At 51.1% G+C, this 20,295-nt stretch overlaps 6 protein-coding genes across 7 annotated transcripts; all 6 read left to right on the forward strand.

Annotated features, from left to right (window-relative positions):
* Positions 1-1,809: 1,809 nt before the first annotated feature.
* Positions 1,810-2,507, forward strand: EDMPN2 (keratin-associated protein 5-1-like). The gene is made up of 2 exons (NM_001351434.2): positions 1,810-1,846; positions 2,176-2,507. Exon 2 carries the CDS (start codon positions 2,201-2,203, stop codon positions 2,450-2,452), a length of 252 nt encoding a protein of 83 aa, NP_001338363.1. The 5' UTR covers positions 1,810-1,846; positions 2,176-2,200; the 3' UTR covers positions 2,453-2,507.
* Positions 2,508-5,522: 3,015 nt separating this feature from the next.
* On the forward strand, positions 5,523-6,580 carry JAC1 (Jun-activated cell transformation). The gene is made up of 2 exons (NM_001039969.2): positions 5,523-5,569; positions 6,003-6,580. Exon 2 carries the CDS (start codon positions 6,025-6,027, stop codon positions 6,229-6,231), a length of 207 nt encoding a protein of 68 aa, NP_001035058.1. The 5' UTR covers positions 5,523-5,569; positions 6,003-6,024; the 3' UTR covers positions 6,232-6,580.
* Positions 6,581-8,470: 1,890 nt separating this feature from the next.
* Positions 8,471-9,473, forward strand: LOC107055131 (proline-rich protein 4-like). The gene is made up of 2 exons (NM_001397237.1): positions 8,471-8,510; positions 8,602-9,473. The coding sequence occupies exon 2, from the start codon at positions 8,641-8,643 to the stop codon at positions 9,235-9,237; it is 597 nt and encodes a 198-aa protein (NP_001384166.1). The 5' UTR covers positions 8,471-8,510; positions 8,602-8,640; the 3' UTR covers positions 9,238-9,473.
* Positions 9,474-11,231: 1,758 nt separating this feature from the next.
* LOC425969 (loricrin-like) lies at positions 11,232-12,656 on the forward strand. Its single transcript, NM_001319009.2, is given in 2 exon segments — positions 11,232-11,256; positions 11,599-12,656. A coding segment is annotated over 1 exon segment (777 nt). The 5' UTR covers positions 11,232-11,256; positions 11,599-11,619; the 3' UTR covers positions 12,397-12,656.
* Positions 12,657-15,581: 2,925 nt separating this feature from the next.
* Positions 15,582-16,756, forward strand: EDSC (epidermal differentiation protein rich in serine and cysteine). Its single transcript, NM_001351423.2, is given in 2 exon segments — positions 15,582-15,746; positions 16,217-16,756. A coding segment is annotated over 1 exon segment (309 nt). The 5' UTR covers positions 15,582-15,746; positions 16,217-16,226; the 3' UTR covers positions 16,536-16,756.
* A 1,979-nt stretch (positions 16,757-18,735) lies between these two features.
* On the forward strand, positions 18,736-19,938 carry LOC107055132 (loricrin-like). 2 transcript variants are annotated; one of them, XM_046903892.1, is made up of 2 exons: positions 18,736-18,786; positions 19,413-19,938. In XM_046903892.1, the coding sequence occupies exons 1-2, from the start codon at positions 18,748-18,750 to the stop codon at positions 19,779-19,781; spliced, it is 408 nt and encodes a 135-aa protein (XP_046759848.1). In that variant the 5' UTR covers positions 18,736-18,747; the 3' UTR covers positions 19,782-19,938. The 2 variants fall into 2 exon arrangements, with proteins under 2 accessions (XP_046759848.1, NP_001338351.2); NM_001351422.2 differs by lacking the exon at positions 18,736-18,786 and adding an exon at positions 18,958-18,971.
* Positions 19,939-20,295: the final 357 nt, after the last annotated feature.

A 20,295-nucleotide genomic window follows, 5' to 3' on the forward strand; every position in this document is an offset into this window, starting at 1 on the left:
TCGAAAAGATTATTCAGGTCTTTGGGAGCTTTTAAATCGCAGATAAATTATATTCAATGAACTTGTGGAAGGATTTCCCATACCATGCCATAGTGCACCCTATCAGAAGTGTGTTATGTCATGAAATCTTGTGAACGTCAATTTCAGCACATTGCTGGAAAGGCTGCCATTGTAGATTCTTCCCATTTCACAAAGGCACTGCCACTCCCAAACTCATGTAACCACCGTGGAATTTTACAAAGACATGGCTTCCCTTGTAACGTGTGCAAGATCCAAGACCTTTGATATTTCTGACCCATTATGTCCCAGTATCTCCTCAACACATGTTTAAAACCCTGATTAACAGCAGCCTTGAATGTTCATGTCCATTCCTACCCAGGAATCATCCTGGCCAATATAGAATCACAGACTCATAGAGTCATAGAATCATAGGATCACCAAGGTTGGAAAAGACCTACAAGATCACCTAGTCCAACCGTCTGCCTATCACCAATAGTTCTCATTAAACCATGTCTCTCAACACAACCAACAATCAAGCCGGATAAAAGAGCAATAAATAATTTATTTGGTGGATGGCAGGTTGGAGGGCTTGCCCAAAGAGGACGTTACCTCCTGCAGCAGGTATCTGCCTATTAGTGCATGGCCAATGCTCGCCTGGGGACAATTCCAGGAGAGACACCAACGTCATTGGAGATTCTATTCACATCTTAGGAAGAAATTACGTGTCCCAGCCATCATGGGTCACCTGCCATCACTCCAACCACGCGCTCTGAGTCTGCTGAATGTGACAGCAGGTTTTAATTGCCACAAATAGGTGCTACTTCAGCATCTTGGAACTCTGATCCTATATCGTTTGTCCCCTCTTCTCAACTGAAAACCCTATCAGCAGCTTCTTGTCACATGGAGATGTCCATTGGCCACGCTACTTTTCCTCATCCCCAAACCTGTTTCATGGCATCTTCATTGTTTCCAACAGAATCACACAATGTTTCCACAGAATCACAAAAACATGTGGTTGGGAGCATTGAAGGTACAGAGAAAGGTACAGCATGGAGAAATGTGATCAGGACTAGTTTTCTTGAACACTGCAAAGGACACAGAATCAAATCCTTAGTCTGAAACATTCAACTTAAACCGATGAAATAAATTAATCAGCATGAATGCCATGAGAGCCAAGCTACCTCTGCCTCACATACCCTAGAAACGACCTCAGAAAATGGAAAATATGGGAACAACACAGAGGAAAGCTCCATGTATCTAAGAAATAAAAAGTGTGGATGTGAGGACAAAGCACCACTGTGACAGTCCTATGCACACTGAGAAAAGAGAAAGACTTCCACCAACTTTGGATGCACAACCACCTCTCAGAGGCAGGAAAAGAGCAATTCACAGTTACCAACTGTGTCCACTGGTCCCCCGGAATTGCAGCCAAGGGGGCACGTGAGCAATGAATGACATTTCCTTGTTCCAGGCATGGTTCTCCCACCTGCTTCAGCACCCCGAGCAAATTGCTGAGTGTCTCAAGGTCATCCCTGAGGAAGCGGATGGGATCACTCTATAGCTACGTCCCATTCCCATTAATGTAAATTGATTAGAAAATTTGCACTTGTTGTTCATACGTACAACTAATTATGGGGCAGCATTGAGGTGGTGAGCAAGCAGAAAGAAGTCAAGATTAAGTACCGGAAGACATGTGAGAGGCATACGTTGGATGATAAATGGTGAATTGCTGAATAATGCCTCATTTCCAGGGGTACCGTTTGGAGCCATATAAAAGGTTGCCCACCACTCAACTCTTCATTCACTCATCTTGAGTTCCTCTCACCTGTTCTCACTGGTCAACAGGGTAAGTTGGAGCTTGAAGCTTGCTTTCTCATCTGTGTTGTATTGTATCTGTGTGCTCTCTAGGAAGTTATCTGTGATTTCCTACACTGTCTTGTTTGAGGTCAGTTCTAGAGATTGGTTTGGGGGTCCAACTGGGTGGCTTCCTTTTGATGGCCACTAAGCCAAATGCACATGTGGCCAACACCAAAACATGGAGATCTCAGGGACAGGCTGTCTTGGGCTTCTGGACTTTGCCACCCAGTTTGGGATGGGCCTGGGGATAAGCATGCCTTAAGCTGCATAAACTGAAATTCAGGCAGAGAAAATGAGACTCTTTCTGTTCCTTTCCAGCTTCGCCTACACTCCTACCAACACCATGCCCAACGGATGCTGCGGTGGTGGCAGTAACTGCACCGTCTGCTGCTACAGCAGCAAGTCCTGCAAGACGCCGTGCTGCAAGACGCAGAGCTGTTGCCCCTCGCAGTGCTGCTACCCCTCGCAGTGCTGCTGCCCATCACAGTGCTGCTGCCCATCACAGTGCTGTGCCATGCCCTGCTGCATGCCCATGACCTGCTGCTACACCACGAGCAACAGTAACAACAGTGGATGCTGCGGCTGTGGCAACTAAAGCCCTGGGCACGGGGAAGGGCAGCTCTCAGCTCCCCTGCTGCTGCGCCTCTGCTGCTTCCCACCTGGCTTCTTGCTGCTGGATATGGATATGGATACGGCCCTAAGCACCCTCTTTGCTTAGAGACTGCCAATCTCTCCTTTGCTTACCTTTCATCACCAAATGCCTGTAATGTGCTTTGAAGTTTCTACCCACTGACCAGTGTGATTTTCCTTTGTAAGCTCTAGTCCTGCTGTTAACTTTGCCTCTTGGTGTATGGGATGTTAAATGCTTTTCATCACTGCTTTGCTTCAACCTGTCTGGAAAAAAACATATAAATATATCTATTAAAGCCTGTAGTTCATACCACTGCAGAACTTGTTGTGGTTGTCTGTTTGTTATATGATGCATCCAGAGTGCATCACTGCATCTATTGTGTTCTCTTTGCAATTTCTTCCAGCAATGGGCTGCTGCTGGATAGATGGTGTGGTCTGGGGGGGCTTTGAGCACAGAATGAACATCTCTGTGTCCCTGACGCAGCTCTGAGGTTGTACATGAGCCTATTCAGGTATAAGCTGGGTGTCTGTGCACGCAGCCTTCCTACTTTTGCTGTGAAACTAGAAAGAAATAGAAAATTATACATAAACTTGTGATGGGTACGAATGGCTTTTGGAACACTGACATGGGCACGTCACATATAGGAAAGCTTTGCGTGTTTCAGCCAGCTGTAGGTTTACGTAAGCACCTATAAAGAATCCCTACAAACAGTTTAACGTTTATGAGGAGGTCCTGTCTGCACCAAAATGTCTGGGTTTCCCAATACAGAGCTCAGGAGGTGGAAGAAAATCTGAGCTGCCTCCATCACCTTCAAGGAGTGGTTGGATCAGTTGGGGTTACACCATAACACAGTATGTGAGCTCTGCTCTGTGGTCCTCAATCTGTGTTTAACACCCTTTAGCTGATTGCACCCCACATCTGTCCCTTTGCACGAGGATCTGTAGCCCACCCACTGAAGTCCATAAGTATCCCAATTACACACATATCACTATCACGAGTGGGAGATGCCCGCTTAGATCCTCACTTCTTCCCACTGCAGGATTTGCAAATGAGAACTTTTCCTGCTTGAAGGTGCAAGTGAAGTGTTCCCTTTTGATTCCGCCCCATTAATTGCCTATAAATTAATCAGTTCTCACAGGCAGGCAATGTATGCCTCCTCAGAAGAGATCTGCTAGAAAGGAAATGCCATGCATGTTCTCCTTCCCTGCCTGGAGACCTTGCAATTACACGTGTTCCTTCTCCAGCGTTTTGTTCAAGGAATGGCTGTCATTCCAGCAAAGCCTGGGAAGGAGCTGGCAGGATTTACTGCAGGGTGAAGCAGCACTACGATCACATCTGTTCCACTTGCATGGTGCAGAAAGCAAAGCAGGGTCCCTGCTAACACACTCAGGGCTGGCAGCAGCTCAGCATCATAGGACGCAGGGCAGACGCAGGGAACTCACCAGGCGAGCTCCGCCATCCACTCATTAGGAACCTCTCCTCTCGGGGTAATGGGGCAAAACCTTCAAACGAGAGCCACGAATCTCAGTCACAGGAAAACTTCCTGCTGAGTACTCTGTGTTTCTGCCAGCATCCAGCCCCACAGCAAAGGGCAAGGGAGGCCAGCGTTAAACAAGCGTTCATTCCGCCTGGCTCAGTTGCCCGAGGCTTCACCTGGAGCTTCCTGCTCCCTCTCTCCTCCCAAAAGTTGGTTCCACCTCAGCGACATCTCTTCCTGCATGGCTGCAGTCCCTGCCTCCCGCTGAGCCCCATGACTCCACCTGGGACAGGTTTTCTGTGCTGCTTAACTCTCCTGCCCTCAGCTTCTCTCAGTCCATGCTGTCTCTACAGGCCCTGGCAAAACGTCTCTCCCTCCCCATCTTTATACTCTGAAACGCTGCAGTGAGGTCTCCCCAGAGCCTTCTCTTCCTCAGGATCAGTAACCCCACAGCTGTCTCTGCAGCAGAGGTGCTCTCTTGCACCGGGGACACTGCTTTTGGTGCAGCCCCTGCTGCCTTTCTGGGGATGTGTGCACACTGACAGCTCATTTCCAACATTTCATCCACCAGAACCTCAACTCCATCCCCACAGCACTGCATTCACCAACCAGGTTTGCCCTGACCCCAGTGGAGGACCATGCATTCAGCCTTGCTGAACTTCCTGAGGTTATCATGCATCACACCCTTCCCCAGAGCTGTACCTCCTCGCGTTGCCATTTGCACAAGTGCAGTCCCTTGACTTTTTAATTAAAATGCAAAATATTCCACAGGGAATTCAGTTCAGAGGCTTAGAAAATATTCCCAGGGAAGCAGACCTGGCAAAGCAAAGCAGGAACCAAAGCACTCTTCATTGTGTTGGTAATGCCCAACGCAAAGCTGGACCTCCCAGCCTGGAGGATGTGCACAAGTTTAGGCAAACCAAAAAGACGACACGAAGACGCTCTCGAGATCAGGAGGGAATGATGATCACGTGGAGTCACGTGTAGGTGACCAGGACCCAGGAACTGATGTGACCGTGATATGTCCCAAGCACGTGATCTGCATGCTCCTTCCACAAATGCGTGTCCTGTGACCAGGAACGAACACACGTATCTTCACGAAATTCACCAAATATTTGTTTCAGAATCCTATCTGGTAAAACACCCCATCACACACCCAAAAAAACACAGCCTGGGGGCTTCGGTTTCAGCCCTCACACTGACTCAGCATCAGCCAATGCTGAGTAAATCCCTGAGCATCTGTGGCCGTCACGGTCCGCGTTGGTCAAACGGATGCAAGGATGCATTTTTTGGCTCCCATGCAAAGCTGCAGTGAGGACAAATTCATTAGTATTCATGGGAGCCCTTTGATTATCTGCAGGCTAAATAGTTATGAGGGAAAATAGAGGTTGTGATCACAGATAATAAGGCAAAGAGTAAACATCAGAAGACACGTATAGCTAAAAAGTATGGGTTTGGGTTAGTAAACAGGGAAGTCTGAATGGTCAATGGCTGTCTCACTTCCAGGAGGAGGGTGTGCGAAGGGACTATAAAAGGTCTCAGGGTCCAGGGCACTTCATTCGCTCCTCTCCTCTTCTCTCCACTTCTCCTCACCGTTCAGCAGGGTAAGTGAGAGCTTCTAAACCTACCTTCCTATTCACAGAAGAGAAATGCTACGGATATCCGAATAGAGATGGGTGTCTGGGTTGGGTCTTCGGCTAACGCTGGGCTTTAGGAAGGGATATGCTGGGAGCCTCAGGATGGAGAGGCCATGGGAGCATCGGTGGAGCCATTCAGAGCGATGGGAGCATTTCAGGCCCTGGACTGCCTGAACAGTGCTGTATGACTGCTGCAACAGTGTTAGGGATGGAGAAGTGGGCATCTCCACTGCAGCAGAAAGACAGGCAGAAGTTATAGGCAAGACTTACTACCAAAAAAAAACACAAGAGCAGGTTTCAGCTCCTTGAATCTCTGGCACTGAGTGAGAGAGCACTGAGTGAATTCTGCATTTCCAAATCTGCTCCCCGTCACAGCCTGACTCTTTCTATTCCCTTCCAGCTCTGCCCACACAACCATCACCATGCCCAACGGAGGCTGCGGGTGCTGCGGTGGCAACGGCAACAACAACTACACTGTCTGCTGCTACAGCAGCCCGAGGTGCTGCAAGACACCGTGCTGCTACCCCTCTCAGTACTGCTGCCCCACACCCTGCTGCATGCCCATGACCTGCTGCTACACCCTGAGCAGCAACAGCAACAACAGCGGCTGCTGTGGCTGTGGCAACTAAAGCTCTGGGTGCAGAGCAAGGCTGCGCTCAGCTCCCCTGCTGCTGCGCTCCTGCTGCTTCCCCCTGGCTCCTCGCTGCTGGATATGGACATGGATACGGACACGGCCATGGATGTTCCTTCTTCTTTGCTTAGAGACTGCAGATCTCTCCTCCTCTTTGCTTACCTTTCATCACCAAATGCCTGGAATGTGCTTTGAAGTTTCTCCTCGCTGATCAGTGTGGTTTATCCTTTGTGAGCACTAATCCTGCTGTTAATTTTCCTCTCGGTGTATGGGATGCTTTCCTTCCTTGCTTTAATCTCCAATTAGTCATGAAAGAGAATAAAAGCTGTGCCTTATGACACTGCAAACTTCTGGTCTGTGTCAATTCCTTTTCTATTTTCTTTTAAGCCATAGCTCTGATCTGGGACTTTTTTATCAGCTGCTTAGTTTCTGATTACAAGGAATTTGCCAGCAGCTCAGCATGCTCCCAATGGCAGCACCCCGGGGCACACAGTGAACTTCTTGGCTCAGTGCTCACCTGGGGACGAGCAGCACTTGCTGGGGTCAGTGTGCCAAGCCATGCAGTTCCTGCCATCTTTCCATGCTTACAAGAAGCACCATCTGCAATAGAAGCGCCCATATAACCCTATAGCAGAGATAAAGGTCCTCTGATTAATGGAAACCTTCCCAATGCATGTGCTGAGCAGCAAAGTTTCATAGCAGTCCAATACTTTACCAGTAATAGTAAATAGACAAGCAAGCATCCCAACAAAGACAGATGGTGCAGGGAGAGTCACTGAAAGATAAGGAGATATGAATGTAGTTGGAAGGGTTTGGGAATGCTGTCTGATCCCACCTGGGGTTCTATTAAAACATGGCAGTGAGATCCAGAAGTGAAATATTTGCACTTTGTTCTTTGCAAAATTCCATGGGAAGAACGAAACATCTTTTGTAATGAGATAAATAAAACAAAACCAAACAACAAATTCTATAGAAACAGCATCATCGTGGGACTGCAGCAACGAGCTGCAAATCAAAACTCCTGCTGGCCCTTCGCCAAGGGTTTTTCCACCCTTACAAGCAAGTCCCGTGCCTCCCTGCAAAGCAATTACATTTTTTCCTGGAGCTGGAGAATGCATCATCCCAGCAAAGCCCTGCGGTGACACCCCTGCATTCTGTACATGCTTTTCCCTGTGATTCAAACCCCACCGCTGCTCAGACAAACTCTGAGCATCACTTCCAGAGCTCCGCTGTGGAATGGAAGTGCCTTTTGCATGGACAGCCCGGGGCTGCTGGGAGAGATGCTCTGCTGGTGTTTAGACAGAAATGCAAAGAGGAGGAGCTCCACGGGCAGTGAGTCAATGCGGAACCATCAGGAGGTGGACACGGCCCTGGACAAAGCATGGCATCGTTGGTTGGTGAGGTCAGCACCACTCCGTGATGTCCTCATTCCAGATTTGCAGAGCATAAAAGGGGGTTTGGTGCTGGACCTGCTCACATGGGGTGAAAAGGCAGAAAATCCTGGTTGGTGTTGAGCAGCACCAGGGATTGTGTTGATTTCCCAAAGAGAGAGAAAAACCCAAAGTGTGGTTTGGGGTGAAAAGCCACCCTATGGCCACGGGGCTTAGGGGTGGCCAGAAACAGAGTGCAAACATCAAGCAGTCATTAACGAAAGCAGAATTCATTCTTTTTCCAAATTTTCCTTTGGAAAATAAAAATAAAAAATAATAAAAAGCCATTTGTTTTGGCAGGAAGGTTATTCATTTTCTAGGATGGGTTTATCTCTACCTCCTTTGAACCCTCCCCATGGAAACCCATCACTATTTGCATGCTGCTCCAGCATCCCATTCCAGCTCAGTTGGGTGCGGGATATGGGACCCCCATCCCTGTTGGTGGGTTTCCCACTGCCATGAGACTTTCTGGGCACACCAGTCAGCATCACGGCATTCCAGGTATCCTTATTCCGTATCCCATCTGACGTACATTAGGCAACAGCCTATTTGAGCATGACCGATGGGAGAACTAATTAGATAATGGCCAATGCATATGCAAAGAGCTACGCTGACATTACAGCGAGGGAGATGCTAATTGCAGCTGATTAATCCAATAGTAAGTGCCAGAAAAAAAAAAAAAAAAAGAAAAAAAAAAACAACATGCAGAAGTGGCACTCAGTGCTCAGCTATTAATTCCCATGGCATGCCTCATTGTTAGGAGAGCACGGCTGGATATAAAAGCTTTTGGCTCCGGTGTGGTCCTCAGGACTCGGACACTGCTCAGCCATCCACCAGCAGCCACAGGGTGAGTTGGATTCCCTCCACTGTTTCAGATTCCTAATTTTTGCATAGAAACAGCCCCGAAGAGCAAAACTCCATTGTTTTCTTTTCCCCAGCCTGTTTATCCCCAAGGGCTTGGCCATCTCTGCTGCACGATGCAGTACCGTAAGGGTGAAGATAACGTGGATGTGTGCCACGATGACACGACCTGTGGTTGCCACGATGGCCCCGTGAGCATCCCGGATCTGTCTCCATGCCACGACCGTAGCAGCCTCAGCCACGACATCGAGGGGTCCTGCCAGAGTGTGCCACAGGGCTGCCAACCCATAGAGCCCTGCCCGCCCCGCGGCTGCTGCCCTGCACAGCGCAGCTGGGATTGTGGTAAACCCCGGCGGCGGGTGGAGGTGAGCCCTGTGCAGCCCGTTTGCCCACCAGTGAAAATCCACCGCCGGCCGCTGCAGCAGTACCGACCACCACTGCAGAGCGAGGAGCAGGGCTGCTGTAAGCCCCGCAGGAGAGTGGAGCAGTGTCCCTCGGAGGAGCCCATCACGCTGCATCCCCTGCCCTTGCAGCACCGCTGTCCCTGCATCCCCTACTGCCGTCCGCCTGTCCAACACTGCCGTCCTCCTGTCCAGCACTGCCGTCCTCCTGTCCAGCACTGCTGCCCCACCGCTGTGCCCCTGCCGCAGCATCCTGGCCAGCACCAGTGCAAGCAAGTGCATATCTTGCCACCCTTCCAACAGAAGAAATGAGGGGGGGTCCCACACCAGCACGTTGCCCCACACTGCTGCCCCCAAGCTCAGCATGGAGCTGCTCTGCTTTTTGCCCAAGCTGCTGGTGCTGCCACCTCTGCTTTCTGGCTGCTGCTCTGCACGCTTTGGGGACTTCAGGGACCGTGGTCCCCTGCTTTATCATGGCACCAATGCTCTAAATCCAGTTCTGGGCACAGCTGCCCAGGGAAGAGGTGGATGCTGGAGGTGCTCAGGGCCAGGCTGGATGGAGCCCTGGGCAGCCCGACCTGGTGGGATGTGTCCTGCCCATGGCAGGGGGTTGGACCAGTTGATCCTTAAGGTCCCTTCCAACCCAAACCATTCCACAACACTATGAAATTCCCAGGGGTTTTCCCCACCAAAGAATAGACTTTAATCACCCCAGACCCACTTTGCTCCTGGGTCTCCAACTTGGGAGGAAGACGAGCAACCAGGTGATGGATGAACACCAGGAGGTGCAGGCAGCTGATAACCAGTGCTCCTTCTCTCACAGCTTCAGTGCATCATAATCTCAGGGCTGTTCCAAACCAGGGATGGGGCTGGGTTGGAAAAAGGCACACACTGTGAGGGCAGGAGCAGCGGGGACTCCTGCAAGTTGACTTTCTCCCTGTGTATTCAAGAATAAAGTTGACAAAATTCCGCTGACACTTGGTTCCTTCTTCTTTTACCCCCAACATTACAATGAGGAGATATTAAAAGTCATTACAAATACCACAAGGAAATCTGTTAAGTGGAGGAGGACCTCACGGTGAGGATGTATAGGAGGACCTCAGCCCCAACTACGGCCGTTTCATTGGGCTGAGCTGCAGCTGTGTGTTGTGAACTGCCCTGTATGGTGATACCTACCCAGAGGGGCGATGGATGGACTTCCCCATGGCCCATCACACACCCCACCACTGAGTGACCCTGGAACCAGCTGTTTGCTCCCTATGTGCTACCATCCCATTAACCAGGCAGTAACACCACACCGGGACGCCATCCATCATGGAAATGTTAATCATGATAATGAGGCGTGTGTCCCAGCACGTGAGGTGTGTCTGTGCATGCCAGGAATGCTTTCACTCAATTCAGGAAGCGCAGTCCGGCTTGTCCCGCGCTGCTGTTGTGCTGCTTTGCCAGCAAATCTTTCCCTGCATGCGTTCATACACACAGTGTTCTTTCTTCTGTATTGCCCCCAGTCACAGCCCCAGGTGTCCCTAGCAACCCCAAGGAAAATCAGGTTGGAAAAAAATACATTTACTTTAGGCAGAAAGCCACCATGATTGATTTTTATCGCGTTGAATTTTAGCCAAGGAAAAACCCACTCCCACCGGAACTTTAACTTCCAAAATCCCTCCCTGAGTCCATTCGTTTCTTCCCAACCTCCTCCCACCACAGCTCTAGGAGAACCTCTGCCCAGAGCTGAGATAACCAAAGGCACCGCAGAGCAGGGCAGAAATGGAAGGGGCTCCATCCACCACACTCCTCATCCACAGAATCGGTCCCTTCATTACCGAACCCATCGGCATGGTTTGCTCTCAGTGACTCAGTGCTGGCTGTTCCCAATCCCTGTCTGTGCTTCAGGCACCTGGAGGTGCCCCTATGGGGAGCAGAGGGAAAGCCAGGGCAGAAACACTGTGTGCATGAGGGCTCCTGACTCATCGGTCACCCATCAGCCTCCACTCAGTGTCTTATTCCTCTCAGTCGGGCAATAAGTGCGTTATCACCTGTCTCATAGAGCCCATATGAGCTTAAGCCCTGCAGTTCCTTTATGTGCACTTCTCAGTAACTGTGGTATAATTAAGAGATACTTATCAAGAATCATGAGTCAAGCAGAACATGCCAAGTCCCGGGAACAGCATCCAAATGGAAGGGATGTTTAGTCAATAAATAATTTAATCCTCGTTCCTGCAGTGTGTTTCATTTACAAGGGGAAGATTTGTAACCCTATAAAAGGGCTCCGTCCCTTTGCCTCTCACAATCTGCTCCCCTGGTCTGCGTCTACCTTCCCTCATCACTTGGGTAAGGCAGCTCAGAGCAGCTGGAATGGGTTTGGGGTGCAGGAGATCATGCAGTGGGCACACGAGAGCGTTCCTTTGCACTTAACCAGGGGCTAAGCAGAGAGGAAGCTATTGGGGAATGTGGGTATGGGATTTTCAGCAGTTCTACTGTGTGCTGCAGCACCTTATGGCTGCTTCTGTGCTGGAAGATGAAAAAAAATCAGGGCAAGGTCAGAAAGAGGGTTTGGAAATATTGGGTGATGTCTTTTAGATCTGGCTTAGATGACAAGCAGGGCTGGGCTGTGCATGGGAAGCTAAATAAAAAGAGAGGATGTGGAAATGAAGACCTATCTGTGTTTTCCAGGTTTTTCCCTGCAACTCCAACATGATCTACTCCTCCGGAAGAGAGTCCTACTTCAACCTGAACTCTACCTGGTATGACCCTGCTGGGTCCTGGCTGGATACCCGGCGCACACCATTCCGCTACGGCTACAACAACTGCTGCTCCTCGCGGTGCGACGGCGAAGGCGTGGAGGGCATGAGAGGGCACAACTACCGGCACTACGGCTACAGGCAGCCAGTCTGCTCCGAGCGATGCCAAGGCTACAGCACGGCTGAGTCGTGCCATGGAGGTGGAGGATCCAGCTGTGCCAGGAGGCCCACCTACAGCTATGGGTCAACGGGGGGATGTCAGGGCTATGGGAGGTCGGTGTGCTCCGAGAGGTGCCAGGGGTCCTCGGGTTCGTGCCATGGAGGCGGCGGATCCAGCTGTGTCAGGAGGCCCACCTACAGTTACGGGTCAACTGGAGGATGCCAAGGCTATGGGAGGTCGGTGTGTTCCGAGAGGTGCCAGGGGTCCTCGGGTTCATGCCATGGAGGCGGCGGATCCAGCTGTGTCAGGAGACCAACCTACAGCTATGGGTCAACTGGAGGATGCCAAGGCTACGGGAGGTCGGTGTGCTCCGAACGGTGCCAGGGGTCCTCGGGGGGGGGATGCCACAGCTCAGGGCAGCAGCCACAATGCAGTGAGCCAGTGCAGTACATCCCACAGTGCTGCCCCATGCCAGTTCCAGTGCAGCAAGTGCCCACGGCCAAGTGCATCCCCCACCAGCAGCAGCAGCAGCAGCAGGTCTGCAAGGTGCCAGCCCGGAAGATAAAGTAAGGGATGCAAAGAGTGGGGATGAGTGAGAAATTTCTTGTAGTGTTGCCCCAGTGTTCCACACGTCCTCGGGGATTTCCACTCCTCCTGTCATGTTGCTCGTGATGTGATTTGAAGATGTAACCCACTGTCTCAGTGTGCAATGCTAAGTGTTCTTCCTTGTCTTTGTGAGTCATGTAACACTGCAATACCCTCGTGCTGTGATTGATTCACCTCCCAACGTTCTTTTATGGCAGGTGCAGGGACAATAAAATATACAGCTCATGACCACCTGGTATCAATGCTTTCTACTCTTCGAATCATCTCTCTGTCTCTTTAAACTGCTTCTGCCCCTTCTTGTGATGGGAGCTGAAGTCAGCAGCATCCCCACTCTCCTTGGCTTGGAGATTCCTGGTCAGTCCCACCTGGTGCCAAATTGTTCCTATTCAAGCGCTGCTTCCTGCTGAGAGGGAGCCAGCAGCTTTTGTCATGGGCTCTGTGCAACCCAGCAATTACATACTAATTAACTAATATTAAAAAAAAAAAAAAACCACATAGACTTCATCAGAGAGGTAAAAATGAAAAGTTCTTCTTGTAACATTATTTCATTCCCTGAGACAGCAGCGGGTATGGTTTGATTTACATCACCAAGCCTCCAAAATCAGCCCTGGGGAAAAGGCCAGGAAAGGAATTGGGAGCAAGGGCAAAGCCAGAGGATATGCTGAAGGCTGACAGAGGAGGTGGAGCCTTTGTCCTGGGGGAGGAATGGGAACCACCTGGCCAGGAACATAAGTCAAAGGAGAATTATAGTGGTGGTGGACACTGAGGGGAAGTTGGATCTCTGTAGCAGAGCAGAAGACTCTGAGGTCCCAGCAGTTCCAGGGCTGGTGGGGTGAAGAGGAGCTCCCTGGGAGGATCCTTGCAACACAGCAGGGATGTGTTGGCGACTCACAGCTCTGCGTCTCAGGAGGCTCCAGGTGGCTCCCAAGGGGACTCCAGGTGGCTTCAGGTGGCTCCAGATGGCTCTTAGGGGACTCCATATGGCCTCAGGTGGCTCCTAGGGAACTCCAGGTGGCTCCAAGTGGCTCCCAGGGGCCCCACTTCCGGGTGGCCCCAGGTGGCTTCTAGAGGATTCCAGGTGGCTCCAGATGGCTTCAGGTGGCTCCTTGCACCTCACCCAACCCGGATCCTCCATCCTCCATGGTCCCCAGCCCTGGCCTCCTGCCTGGCCCAGCTTGCAGGATGTGACACATCACAGAACCAGCTGCTCAGCAGCAGTAAAGGTGGAGATTTCCCTGCAGCACAACGTGGAGAGGAAAGGAAGTCAATACAGGTGCCCCTTCCTGGGCTGGAGTTTTTATCTATGCACACATGGGGCTCTTAACATGCAGCCTTCCTCAGCAGGCTCTTCCTCATGTGAAGGTGATGCTGAAACACATTACAGATCACACAGTCCCCAAACCAAGCACTGCTCCAGGTCCAAATCCCTCTGGAGCTGCTGGGAAGGGATGAGGAGGGCTGTAGGATTGCTCCCTCCAAGCCAAAGATCAGTGAGAAATTTGGAGGTTTCCCACAGATTCTCCCAGGGTCCCGCACTTGTTCTGTACTTCATTCATCACCTTCATCATCAGAAAACCAATAACTGAAATACAGAAGGATCATGGCCACATATAAACCACTCAGAAACCATGGTCCAAACCCCGCTCCTGAGACTTGTATTAAGACAATTGCAATTTCGTTCATTAAAAATGCCAATAAATTATGCATGGAAACAACCTCTAGATGACACCAAGGGACTCTCCCGGAACTCAGGTGCTGTGCACATGATACCCATGTGGGTGGCAGGCACCCATCATAGGGTCAGGACTATGGGTCTCCAACGTGTGAGCATCCTCCCTGCTGTGCTCTATCGTTGAGAGAAGTGATAAACATGTTTGTCACCATCTAGGTGATCTGGGGTGTAATTAGTGCCCCGTTGTGAATGCTAGTTTCACAAGAATCCTCATTCTTCTGCTGTTTGTGAAATATCTCCAGCCAGCTCCCCATCTGCTCATGGATCTCTGCAATGTGGTGATTCAGCTCCGTGGGTCAGTGATGAATCTCCTGAGCTCTGTTTCATTTCAGTTCAATGTGTGCTATTATTAATATCACAGTGGCCTCTAGAGTCCTATCTGGGATCAGGCCTGGTGCTCTTTGTAGGCAGAAAAGCACTCTCCTCCCCAAATGGGCAGCGACGAGGGTCCCCATTACACGTGGGGATGGAGGACAGAGGGAACAGCCCAGAAATGTCACAACACTTTTTCTTCCCTCTTATTTGTTCAGTTAAAGGTGAAGAAAGGGTATCACTATCGATACTGGGAATGAGCATTGCAGGGATGGGATGGATCCCTCCTGTCTGGATGCTCTCTGTCTCCAACAGGACTTTCAATTCCCTCTGTTTAGGCTAAAGGCTCTCCTTCAGATCAGAAGGACTGACCTAACAATATCACAACACTCCTTTTAGTTCTTCTTCACCATTTTACTCAGAAATACATTTCTCTGACCCTATTCCCATGCCCCAGAGGTGAGGCCCCATTGCCTGTGTGCCCCATTCTCATCACTCCAACTGCATCCAGAGGGAGTTTGCCTCAAAGCCTCCCACCCCGTAGCCTCAAACATCAGGGATGGGTTTCGACCCCATGGGCCTCTCCATTCCTTCCATAACCCACCAGGCCCGGCCCTGCTGCCGCAGGGTCACTGCAGGATGTTCTCATTGACAGGACATCTCTGCACTCACCTCCCATCGGGTGCTCATACCTGCATCCCTAATTCCCTTTGCCTCCTTCGCCCACTCACAACCTACATAATTTTTTCTTAGGCTGCTGAAATAAGCTCATTTTTTCCTACACATCACCATGTAGTTCTTTGCTGATTTTCAGGCTCACTTATTCACTGGATTCCTTGGCAGCCCGGACGATCCCATATCCAACATCCCACCCCATTTCCCTCATTCCAACGTGTTCACATTTCCAGCTTGGGCTCATGGCAGCTCCGTGTTAGGCGGATGCTTCAGGGGAATGCAGCAAGCCCATCCAGAACCTCCCAGCCCTGCACACGAACACTAGGCGTGGAGGGCAATTAGCATTTTTATGGAGTAACACAAGGAATGGTGATCCCAAAGACAGGATATTGATCCATTCGTGACACCGTGAGTCAAAACAAGAGAGGAAAAACTCCAATTAGCGAAGCGCCCGCGGTGGTGAACATTGAGTCTCCCCAGCTGGAGCTTGCCTTGTTTCCAGAGCAAAAACTCCAGGCTCCCTATAAAAGACCTCATAACCATTTCTCCTCATTCTCTCATCTTCACATCTCCCCTTGAGCTCCCGCTGAACAGAGTAAGTCTGGCTCCTCACAATGCTGTGCTTTACGCGCTCTCCAGCTTTGTCCCTATCTCAGATTCTTGGCCTTCATTTGCACTTCTCGTCTCCACTGCCCTCTCTGGATGCATTTGCTTATTTCTTGTGGCTTTCTTATCTTCCCCTGTATGGAAATAATAGAGAGGTGAGGAAAACTCAGAACTTACTGCTCCAAACTGCTGGTGGCGAGACTCTTCCAGTCTTCATTCTTCCAGTCAAGCTCTAGATTCTGTCTGGCCACCACTTCTCACTCATCCCTGAGCTCTCTAACATCTACCTTCTGCCTTTGCCAAGCACTGAGGTGAAAGATTTGCTCAAAAGAGGGCATGGAGGGCAATGAGTACTGCTAATTTTAATCCATATTCCAAGAACCAGGCCTATAATGAGCGTCTGTTCTCAATCCATAATCCTGCCTTTGGAAGACTCAGAGGTGATGGTCTTTCCTGCAGGTCTGTGAAGATGTGCTCCCGCCAGGACAAGGATCAGTGCCACCGGCAGGAACGGTCCTCGTGCCACAGCAGTGAGGGGTGTGGAGGGGGCAGAGGGGGCTCCGGGTGCCATGGGAGCAGTGGATCCATGTGCCATAGCAGCAGTGGTGGGTTTGGATGCCATAGGAGCAGTGGATCTGGATGCCATGGGAGCAGTGGATCCGGATGCCATGGGAGCAGTGGTGGGTCTGGATGCCATGGGAGCAGCGGGGGATCCTGCCATGGAAAGCCACAAGATTGCCAGCAGCAAATCTACCAAGTATCCTCAAAGATGAAGTGACCAGGACATTACCTGCTGTTCTGCACAAGTTTAGGAATCCTTGCGTGTCTCCCAGCACTCATAGAACATAATTTCTCTTCCCTCCCCCCCCCCCCCCGGCCAGTCTTGAATCTCTGATGGGTTTATCTGTGGGCACCAGAAATGCACTGCATGTGTTCACGCTGGCGCGGTGTTCTCTCTATCCATCCTTGACAATAAACGAGCCATTGCAATTTGCAGCACATGAGACTTCTGTGTTGATGATTTCTCTTTCACATCGTGGCACCACAGGGCACCATTAGCACAGAGCTGAGGGATGGTTACCATCATCCTCTCCTTCGGGGTCTCCTAATGAAATAAGGAAGAATGGAGGTGTATAAATGCCATCTGGCTCACACAGCCACAGCCCCTCCCCAGGTCACCTTCCCACTGAGCTGCAGACCCCAAATCTCCCATGGAGACCCCATTGGCTGTGACACTCAAAGACTTTGGGACCCACTCCATGGCCACAGCACTCCTCTAGGGCCACGATGAGGGTTGAAATCCCTCCTTCCAGTGCCAAACCCCTGGGCAGCCCCCTCCAGCACCCCTCTGAGCAGTGCTTGGAGAGCCCTGGGCTGGCCCAGGAGCATTGCGCGATGCCGGCGGTACAAGATGAACTGATATATTCATTCTCAGCATGTAATTAAACCAAATTGTGTAATTTATTGCCATTCGTGACATGAATGGCCGTTGCCCTGATAAGATGACTCCCAAGTGTGTCACAATGCTCACAGATATCCACCATTGGTGTTGGTTGGAAGAACTTCTGCTGCCAGCTCTGCCTTCACCCCACCTGCAGCCCCGTTCCCATGAGCTGGACGTGCGCAGAACCTGGAAGTGCTCAGGGCTGCTGACCCCCAACAGCCTCAGACAGACAGAGATGGGAGGAGCTGAGCACAACACAATGCCCACGAATTGCACTGAATGCATCTTTTGGTTTTTCCACTGAGAACATTTATTATATTTCTGCTTCTGATGAGAGAACAGAATATAAATTAAAAAAAAAAAAAAGAAGGGATCCAACCTGAGTACGGTTTGCCCTGACACTGTTTTAGCTCGTAATAGCAATTAAGCATTACAAAAGAAGCATTTGGGTTGCATGCCTGATTCATGAACACAGCCCTGCCCTCCGCCTTTCTAAAAACCCGTGAATGTGTCAGAGGTTTTCTGGTGATGGGAACCACTCAGGACCTCAAAACCAAAGGTTTGGGCACCAGGTCCCCCTTACAGGAGCTGCCATCAGGCTGGAGGGGCACTTGCGTGAAGTACTATGGCGTTGCTGGTGATCCCATGATTTCCAAGCACTTTTGCATTGGCAAAATCTGAACAATTCCTTATTCCTGCTGTCTGCTTGCAATATCACTTTTAGTCTTCCTGTATAACAACTGAAATACCTCCTGAGAATAGTTACAGAAAGGACAACATGAGGCCTGTAGTCTGAGGCACATCCCCAACGCCCAGCAGAGGGATGGTGCAAGGGAGTATCTCAGACCATTGCTTGCAATTAGCCCTGGTGCCTGGCCTCGAGGCTCCTGTGGATCCATGCATCTGTCTGAACAACCCTAGGGTTTGTTGCTAAATTACAGGATAATTGGGGAGCGGAGAAAAGAGCTCCAGAAATGACATTGCTACAGGTTTAGGGAAAGTCCCGAGGGCAGCAACTATGGGTGCTCCACTCGTGGCCTCCAACAGCCACCAACACCACCACCCCACCATCAGCCATGGGCCAAAAGTCAACAGAACTGAATCACCTTCCAAAAATAGGAACCAAACTGGATTCTTAATTCCTGTTTTCATCCTTCTCACAGCAGCAGAGAACTTTTTGACTACACAAAGCTCCATAGGAGCTGCCCTTTCTCTTTCTCCCCATTTGTGTCCCATTCCAGCTGACTTTGGCAGAAAGGAGCCAACAGTGGTTGCACTCAAACGTCTCTTTGGGTAGAGCTGTCTGCAGTACAGAAGGCACCATTGGTGCTCCTGGACACATTCATGGGTTTATGGGCATGGAGAACACCTTGAGACCTTTCCAAAGCCATGTGCAAGGATTCTGTGATTATTCCCCCACTAAAGGCAGAGCGCTCCCCAGCTGCAATGAACACCAAAACACATTGTGGAAATCAGAGCCACCCACACTCCCCAGTGGGGCTCAGCACGGGGAAGGCTGGCAATTAAACATCTCTGCAGCACAGGAATGAGCCAATGTGGAGAGGCGATACCCAGCGCAGCCACGGTGAGTCACGCAACAAACCAAAGAGTGGGGAGGCAAGGAAAAAAAAATGCTTTGGTGAATGAAATAAGCAGATAGAGCTCTGCAATGGGGAGGTGTTCCATTTCCGGAGTGGGTAAAGGGTATAAAAGCACTGTGGTCCCAGAGAGCCTCATCGTCTCCGCATCCCTTCATTGCAGAGCAGCGCGGTAAGAGCAGTGGTGCTGCAGAGCTCAGGGCAGCAACCAAACCTCTCTGGGAGGTATAAGGGCTGGGAGAAGGCTGAGCCCCACAGCATCCCTGGGCTGCCCTGTGGATGCTCCTGATGGGGAGATGGGACGAGGAGGGAGCACAGGGCTTGGGAAGGGAGATGCTGCAGGAAAGCAGAGTGTGGAGCAGGGGAGAGGTGCTGGGAGTCGCTCTGCGGATTGGTGATGTGCTAACGGGGGGGATCAGTGACAGCACTCAGTAGGGCAGGCTGATGGTCCTGAAGATCCTGAAGGTCTTTTCCAACCCTGATGTCGTATGGCTCTGTGATTCTAAGGTTTAAAGGCTGTGGGAGCTGGGAGGAGCGCATAAATGTAACTTCCAGATTCCTCTTCTGTGGAGAGGCAGAAGCAGGATGTCCTGACAGCCCCTCTCTCCCATAGGACACCCAGCACTCAGCCATGTGCTCCCGTCAGGATAGAGACCAGTGCCACTCGCAGGAGCGCTACACCCGGCAGAGCAGCGGCTGTCACAGCTCCGGTGGTGGTGGCTGTCACAGCTCCGGTGGTGGTGGTGGCTGTCACAGCTCCGGTGGTGGCAGTGGTGGCTGTCACAGCTCCGGCGGTGGCGGTGGTGGCTGTCACAGCTCTGGTAGCAGTGGTGGCTGTCACAGCTCCAGTGGTGGCGGTGGCTGTCACAGCTCCGGCGGCTCCAGCTGCCACGGGAAGCCTCAGGTCCAGTACCACTACTACCACCAGCAGCAGCAGCAGCAGCAACAGGTCCACCAGCTGCCCTCACAGAAGATGAAGTGATGGAGCACAGAACAGCTCCCCACTGAGCGCTGCACAGCCCAGGGCTGCTGAGAGCCCTCTGCGTGCCCCCACTCCTGAGGGGCACCACTGCTGCTCCTCCACTGCTGCTCCATGGGGCTGTGCTCCAGCAGCACAATAAAGCATGATGTGTCCCAGAGCTCTCCTGTCTCCGTGTCTCCTTAACCTCCCCATCCTCATTTTCTCATTCACACACAAGGGACGCAGCTGGGTTTTGGAGGAATTTTGGGTCTGTGGAGTTGGTAATGTCGCATATCTTAACAGTGTGCATTTCTCTGCACACGTGGAATGTGGCAGTGCTGCTGCTGGGAAGGCAGGGAGACACCAGAGAAGGGGTTCCATTGCTGGGACTGGGAGCTGGGAACTGGGAACTGGGAGATGGGGCTGGGACTGGGCCTGGGGATGGGAGCTGGGACTGGATGATGGGAGATGGGAACTGGAAGCTGGGAGTTGGAACTGCGACTGTGAGCAGCCCACCCAGAGCTCTCGCAGCCCT

This window comes from Gallus gallus, chromosome 25 (genome assembly GCF_016699485.2).
Source record: "Gallus gallus isolate bGalGal1 chromosome 25, bGalGal1.mat.broiler.GRCg7b, whole genome shotgun sequence".
NCBI classification, from domain to species: domain Eukaryota; kingdom Metazoa; phylum Chordata; class Aves; order Galliformes; family Phasianidae; genus Gallus; species Gallus gallus.